The sequence below is a fragment of the Gadus chalcogrammus genome, chromosome 3 (assembly GCF_026213295.1).
Source record: "Gadus chalcogrammus isolate NIFS_2021 chromosome 3, NIFS_Gcha_1.0, whole genome shotgun sequence".
In the NCBI taxonomy this organism is placed as follows: domain Eukaryota; kingdom Metazoa; phylum Chordata; class Actinopteri; order Gadiformes; family Gadidae; genus Gadus; species Gadus chalcogrammus.
Window position 1 is genome coordinate 7,179,102 of NC_079414.1, and position 7,500 is coordinate 7,186,601.

The 7,500-nt window shown below is 50.1% G+C and overlaps 1 protein-coding gene across 1 annotated transcript in view; it reads left to right on the forward strand.

The window, feature by feature from the left end:
- Nucleotides 1-7,500, forward strand: part of LOC130379087 (receptor-type tyrosine-protein phosphatase delta-like) — a 98,780-nt gene that overhangs the window by 85,057 nt on the left and 6,223 nt on the right. Inside the window, 4 exon segments of the mRNA XM_056585678.1 lie at nucleotides 982-1,101; nucleotides 1,493-1,647; nucleotides 4,024-4,309; nucleotides 7,077-7,255. Coding sequence (XP_056441653.1) covers nucleotides 982-1,101; nucleotides 1,493-1,647; nucleotides 4,024-4,309; nucleotides 7,077-7,255 — 740 coding nt within the window.

The window sequence follows — 7,500 nt, forward strand, 5'->3', positions numbered from 1 at the left end:
GAGGCCGAGGTCGGCTTAAGATTGAAGAGCAGCATATCTACGAACATGGATTCCCCTCTGCACACGAGGGGCTGGGTGCAGCGGAGGGCTCCGGCGGTGGTCAGGCCTCCCCTCCAGTCCCCTCCAGACCCACTCAGAGGGTCTCAAGGCGCGCTGGGAAAGTGATGGTTGAAACGATGTAATTACAGCCCTTATGCGCTGAGCCAAAACGCATAATAATACCCCGTCTGGGGTAGTGGAATGCAGAGCGAGCCTCAGCTGAGCTCCTTGCAGTCTTTGATCTGCGGAGCGGAGGGATCAGCACATAGCGTTTGGTTTGGCCTGATTCTGCCAACCTCCCCTCAGATCCCCCCCCACCCACCCACCCACCCACCCATCTGCAGGGATTTACCCCGCCCTTCATCACCTCTGGTCTCTGAGGCTGAACCACGGGAACTACACATGTACCGTCTTTGTACGGCCCAACTCAATGTGTTGCATCAGCTAAGCATGCTGGCGTTTGGTGTTTTGCGTGGTTCTTTTTGTGAGGGGTTGGAATAAAGGTGAAGGTATAGCAACCAAAGAATTTTGTGAAAAAATAAATAAATATCCAGCAGTTCCTCTAACCAAAGCAGATTCAGTTCAATATGAGGTCATGTTTCACAGTTCATTAGGCAGCAATATCCGCACGGGCCTCGTTCACACACACTGTTTGTCGTAAACAAACTCACCTTCCAACACAGGTCGCATGAACACTGTTCGTACACACTTGTTGTTTGTCACAAGCCCCCATGTCTGACAGATCGAATTCAATATGGATTTCGCCAGCTCACTTTCACAGGCTCACACGCTACGTTTGTCTTCGTCTGACACACACACACACACACACACACACACACACACACACACACACACACCCACACACACACATTGCCACGCATCCCCATTTGAATGTGCTCTCTGCATCCTAACCCGGCTCTGACTGGTCGTCCTCCTCCTCAGGTGAAGTGTGACCAGTACTGGCCGACGCGCGGGACCGAGACCTACGGGCTGATCCAGGTGACCCTGCTGGACACGGTGGAGCTGGCCACCTACTCCGTCAGGACCTTCGCCCTCTACAAGGTGGGGCACACACACAAGGGCTTTGTAGGGCGTCTGCCATGCTTTACGGCTTATTTCAAGTTTCTTCAGAAATGTGTCAAATATCAGGATTAGTGTATATTAATAATATATGTTGGATAGTAATAGATTACTAATACAATAATATATCTGTTGGATAGACATAGATTGCTAATACAATAATGTATGTTGGATAGTAATAGATTGCTCATATGATAATATATCTGTTTGATAATAATTATTTGCTAATAATAATATTAGATTTGTTGGATTAACATAAATTGCTAAGAGCAGTACTATCCCAGTAATGATGTCAATTCAGCAGTGCACCAATGAACCCTCAGTGTAAGCCCAATACTATCCTTACGCTGTGATCTGTGACCTCTCTCTCCAGAGCGGCTCCAACGAGAAGCGGGAGGTCCGCCAGTTCCAGTTCACGGCCTGGCCGGACCATGGCGTGCCCGAGCACCCCACCCCCTTCCTGGCCTTCCTGCGCCGCGTCAAGGCCTGCAACCCCCCAGATGCCGGACCCATGGTGGTCCACTGCAGGTGTGTGTGGGGTGTGTGTCTCCCAAAACATTGAAGACACACCCATGTGGCGATGTGTGTCTTCAATGTGTTGGAAAATGTGTGTGTATATTCATGTCCACACTAGCATAGCTTAAAGCTTTATCTCAATACAATATATATGTATTGAGAATTGTATTGTTTAATATTTATAAGTATGTAGTACTATATATATATATATATATGTTTATATATACATACAATATATCTATATATATACACAGCATGTATCGCACAGTCAATAGGGGTGACACAGTTCACTGTTCTCCATGCCTGCGTCCTTTCGATGGTGTGATTTTCTGCGCCTGCATAAACACAATTGAGTGTTATTTGTGGTTTCCAACAAGCAGCGCTGTGTTTTCATAAAACGCCCAGATGCTCTCTGATGAGAGTCAAGTCTCCCTGCACATAAAGACGCCTCTCCTGGGGCTGGAGCTCCGCAAAACGACCGGCCCATTATGAGGAAACCCCAAAACCTCCATGCTGGCTCCCTACACTCACATTCCTCCCCCAGCATTGGACGAGACAGACACAGCCAGCAGCACTGAAACAGCCACGCCCAAAGCACCCCACACACACACACATGCACACATGCACACACACATGGACACATGCAAACACATACACATGCACACACACACACACACACATGCACACATACATGCACACACATATGCAAACACACACATACATAAACACACGCATGCACACACACAGAAACACACATGCACAAATACACACTTGCACACTCACACACACATGCACACACACACACACACACACACACACACCCGAGTTGTTGACTGTGTTCTGTGGACCTGGGTCTCAGGTCAGGGGGGGTCCATAGGTTTCTAATGACATGGGTTTTGTTCCAGGCAGCGGGGGGGGGGAATATTCCAGAGTTCTGGCACGCAGCGAGGTGTTTGAGTGAGCTGACCTGGAAGAGACCGCCGCAGCGAGAGATGGGGGATAGAAAAAACGGGAAAGGGAATTATGAGCAAATGCTGAGAAGGAGGAGAATCCGATTAGTCTAGGACAGTGTACAAGGAGAACGAGAGAGTGAGGAGAGCTGGGGAATTAAGCGATGATGGAAAATGGAAAGGCGGAGTACGATTGAGGACAGTGTAGTGCGTGTGTGTGCGGGTGGGGGGAAGGAGGTCGACCCTAGGCCACATTTAATGGAGGTGATGAATAGAAAGGGAAAGAGTAGGGCATGGGCTGGGAGGTCTGAAATGTAAGAGACAGGGAGGGAGGGATGGAGGATAGAGTGAACCTGGGCAGGACGGAGGTGGAAGGGCTGGCAGGAGATGGGATCATCATAATCTACCTACAGCCGTCCGATGAGGTATCTAACAGGATTATCGCTCAAATTGTATTATCCCCGGCAAGAATCTATCAGGACGCGACGGCCTGTCTATCGACCAGCGCCTGGACTGTATCACTCTGTGGACCATCCTCTCACCCACCAACCCAGCAGCACACTTTACACCCAGACAACATGCACTCAGGTTCACTATTAAACAAACACTCTCTCTCTCTCTCTCTCTCTCTCTCTCTCTCTCTCTCTCTCTCTCTCTCTCTCTCTCTTTCTCTCTCTCTCTCTTTCTCTCCTTGCTCTCTCTCTCTCGCTCTCTCTTTCTCTCCTTGCTCTCTTCGCTCTCTCCTTGCTTTCTTTCTCTCTCTCTCTCTCTCTCTCTCTCTCTCTCTCTCTCTCTCTCTCTCTCTGTATATATATTTCTTCTCGCTCTATCCTCTCTCTCTCTCTCTCTTTCTCTCTCTCTCACTCTCTCTCTCTTTCCTCACTCCCTCCTCTCTCTCTCCTCTATCTCTCTCTCTCTCTCTCTCTCTCTCTCCTCACTCTCCCCTATCTCTATCCTCTCTCTCCCTCCTCGCTATCTCTCTCTCTCTCTATCTCACACTCACACTCACTGACGAAAGCACACAAACACACACATGCAAAACACACACATAATGTGGCCTCACAGAAAGCTATTTATTCACTTGTAGCAATGTGCTTGGTCAGTGGCTTTTCACCATCCGGGCACTAACACAGCAGAAATGTGAAGTGTTTGGGTGGGCAGTTAATCGTATTATATTTCAGGATGATGTGTCGATAGCAGAGGACAATATCCTGAAGGCTTCGTGAGAGTCTGCTGACCCATCATTCGTGTCAATTATAATATGGCGGGCTCAAAATATTGCTGCCTGGCGTCTTTATGATACGTTTATGGTTAATGGACGATAGGTATTGGATTTGTCTCATTTCGTATCCTGATTTACTGTTTTACATCGGAGGACATTAGCAGTCTTTTTTTATGTCTTTGTTTACGTCTCTCTTCTTGTTTACGTCCCCCTCAGCGCCGGGGTGGGCCGTACCGGTTGCTTCATCGTGATTGACGCCATGGCTGAGCGAATCAAGCAGGAGAAGGCGCTGGACATCTATGGCCACGTGACGCTGATGCGCTCCCAGAGGAACTACATGGTGCAGACGGAGGACCAGTACGTCTTCATCCACGACGCCCTGCTGGAGGCCGTCACCTGCGGCAACACCGAGGTGCCGGCCCGCAACCTCTTCTCCTACATCCAGAGGCTGACCCAGGTGGAGCCCGGGGAGAGCATCACCGGCATGGAGCTGGAGTTTAAGGTGAGGCCTGGAGCTGGAGTTTAAGGGGAGGCCTGGAGCTAGAGTTTAAGGGGAGGCCTGGAGCTAGAGTTTAAGGGGAGACATGTAGCTAGAGTTTAAGGTGAGGCCTGGAGCTGGAGTTTAAGGTGAGGCCTGGAGCTGGAGTTTAAGGGGAGGCCTGGAGCTAGAGTTTAAGGGGAGACATGTAGCTAGAGTTTATGGGGAGACCTGTAGCTAGAGTTTAAGGGGAGACATGTAGCTAGAGTTTAAGGGGAGACCTGTAGCTAGAGTTTAAGGGGAGACATGGAGCTAGAGTTTAAGGGGAGACATGGAGCTAGAGTTAGGGTTAGGGTTAGGGTTAGGGTTAGGGTTAGGTGAGTTGTTTTGATGGAGTGTGCAGACATATGTGATAAAAAAAGGATAACCATATTCCACTGCCAGCATGGAAATATGCAGAGATCCGATCAGGGGTTAGGTAGAGTCCATCGGTTTGTAGAGCTGGGAGTGGGTCCATCGAGGGGGCAAAAGGTTGCCTTTAAATGGAGTGAAAAGCTGAGTGAGTTCTGGCTTGAAACGACGGTGTACAAGTGGTGCAGTGAAGTTACAGAACAAAGTAAGACAACAAACCAAGTTGCAGTTTGTTATATGACCTGGTGAGTTCCAAACCCGTTATATGCGATGGGAATCTAAAGGCAGAACGTTTAACGTACCACTACGTCCTCGGGGAAGTACATAAAGCAAAGCGCAGGAGAACTACAGAAACAGGTGTTCGTTTATCTAGTGCTCCTCTGAGCCAGCCGCTCCACAGAAACCCGCCGGTGGCTCCCAGACGGCCCCGCCAGGACAACTTAAAGCTTAAACCGACGAGGTGTGAAAGGAAAATAGTGTTAAGTGGACACCTTTCGTCCCGTGCTCCCCAACCCCTGCATTCCTGCGTACCCCGATACCAAATTCCTCCACTTCAATGGGATGGCTGCTGGGCCTAACAGAGGCAGGCAGGGGCTGTTTGCTCAGCCGTCGGTCTGATGGGAACCATCTGGTGTACCGGCAGCCCGGGCCACCGGATCCCTTCTCCGCACGGCGCTCCTGGGACCATCTGAATCCCCCCTCTGAGGTCTCTGCACCACCGCCACCGTCATCACCATCATCATCACCATCATCGCCGTCATCATCAAAACAACAGGATGGCATTTACTCTCAAAGTCTCCGTGGAGCGCGGTCCCGTACAGAGGGCGGCTTGCACTCCGACCTGGGTGGGTCTGTTTGTGTAAACGTTGACAGTGTGATCGTTAAAAAGTTGAACTCTGGCACGCTCAGCAGCTCACAGCGAGCGCTGCAGGTCAGCCAGACAGCGTTGTTGGTGATACTGGTAAAACTGGGATTTCTGTGGTGGGCACATGAACTGCTGAACCTCGTTGGTGTGGTGTTCTGCCGCCAGGTCTTTGGCAGAGAGGCTCAGAAGAGGGTTGCCTGTGCTTCGTGAGAACTCATTGTTCCAACAAGTCTGCGGTTCCTCCCTGTTCTGTTGGGCTGTCTTCCTCTTTCACCCGCATCGGTCCTCGGGTCACAGTGTTTTTAAAACATTGTTTTCATGGGTAGAAACAGTATGTGTGTGTGTGTGTGTGTGTGTGTGTGTGTGTGTGTGTGTGTGTGTGTGTGTGTGTGTGTGTGTGTGTGTGTGTGTGTGTGTGTGTGTGTGTGTGTGTGTGTGTGTGTGTGTGTGTGTGTGTGTGTGTGTGTTCTGGGGCTTTTCACTCTTTGTTCTTGGGGTCCTTTCGGTGACGCAGGACCGGCTCTGGTTCACATATGGGCGGCGAGACAACGTGGGGCCTTGTGGTTTCCCCTGCCCTCCCCAACCCCCTCCATTCCCCTCTACCCAACGCCCCACCGCCCCCTCCTCAACCACTACCACCCACTCTACACTTTCTTCATCCTCCCCCCTAAAGTTCCCCATCCCAGGCCAGCCAGACCCCCCCCCCCCCACAGGTTCACTCAGCAGGCGTCCGGTCGTGGACTTACCCCGAGCCCCTACAGCCCGCATTGCTCAGTTCAATTGTCCGATGTGGTTAAGGAGAACCAGAGCTTTAACTACTAACAGACATACCTGACCCCAACACAGACAGATGCACACAGAGTCATGGTCACGTTGCTATTGGTGAGGTGGTCTTCCTGTTGGCCTCCGCCGAACCAGCTCCCCTTCTCTCCTTCCTTCCCTGCTCCTATTTTCATTATTTATTTTTGTGTTTAATGCATCTCTTCCGGCATTGTTTCAGTCTCCCCATCCATCCCATAATACTCTGCCGTCTGAGCAGTGAGACCCCTGGTTTTGGTGCCTTGTCAATGTGTCTCTCCCCACTGTCTCCTTCAGCGTTTTGTTTTCATTAGGCGGCTTAGGGTACTACGGTTTCCATGTAACTGGGCTGAATGTGGATTTACAAAGACCCCATTAGGACAGCAGTCGTGTGATTAAGGGTTATATAAATACACTTGACTTAATGGAATCCGTTCCTTCTATTGTCTCCCCGGGCCGTACCAAACCCCCACCTCTTACAGAGTGCGGTCGACAAACTCTTGAGCGTGTAGCTCTGCGGCTTCAGCCTAGCATAGCTGGTATGCTAGCCTAGCATTGATTTAACAGGTGGGAAGAAGAGTCATACAGACAGCGCAGGTTTCCGGGGCTTGGATGTTAAAAAAGAGCTTGAAGATGTTGAAAGGTGTTCGCCTTGTGTGTCCATCCTCACCTCTAGTAGGCTCCTCCCCCTAAAACCTCTGCTCCTCCTCCCTCCAGCGCCTGGCCAGTGCCAAAGCCCACACCTCACGCTTTGTGAGCGCCAACCTGCCGTGCAATAAGTTCAAGAACCGACTGGTCAACATCATGCCCTACGAGACCACGCGCGTGTGTCTGCAGCCAATCAGAGGAGTGGAGGGCTCGGACTACATCAACGCCAGCTTCATCGATGGATACAGGTCTGGCTTCTGCACGGTGCCTCCTTGTGAAGTGCTTGGAAGTGCATATTTCAATTGAAATATACACTTAAACGTCTGATGGTCTCTTGCTTTAAAGGACCTCTCCTTTCCCATCTAAAGGTTTTTTTCAAAACCTCTTAAAATAGATTTTATTTATAGATTTGGTATTCCGGACAAACATAAGTTCCTTCTGAAACGTTACTTGGCAGACGTAGCATGTCATTTTACAATTATAAAACATGACT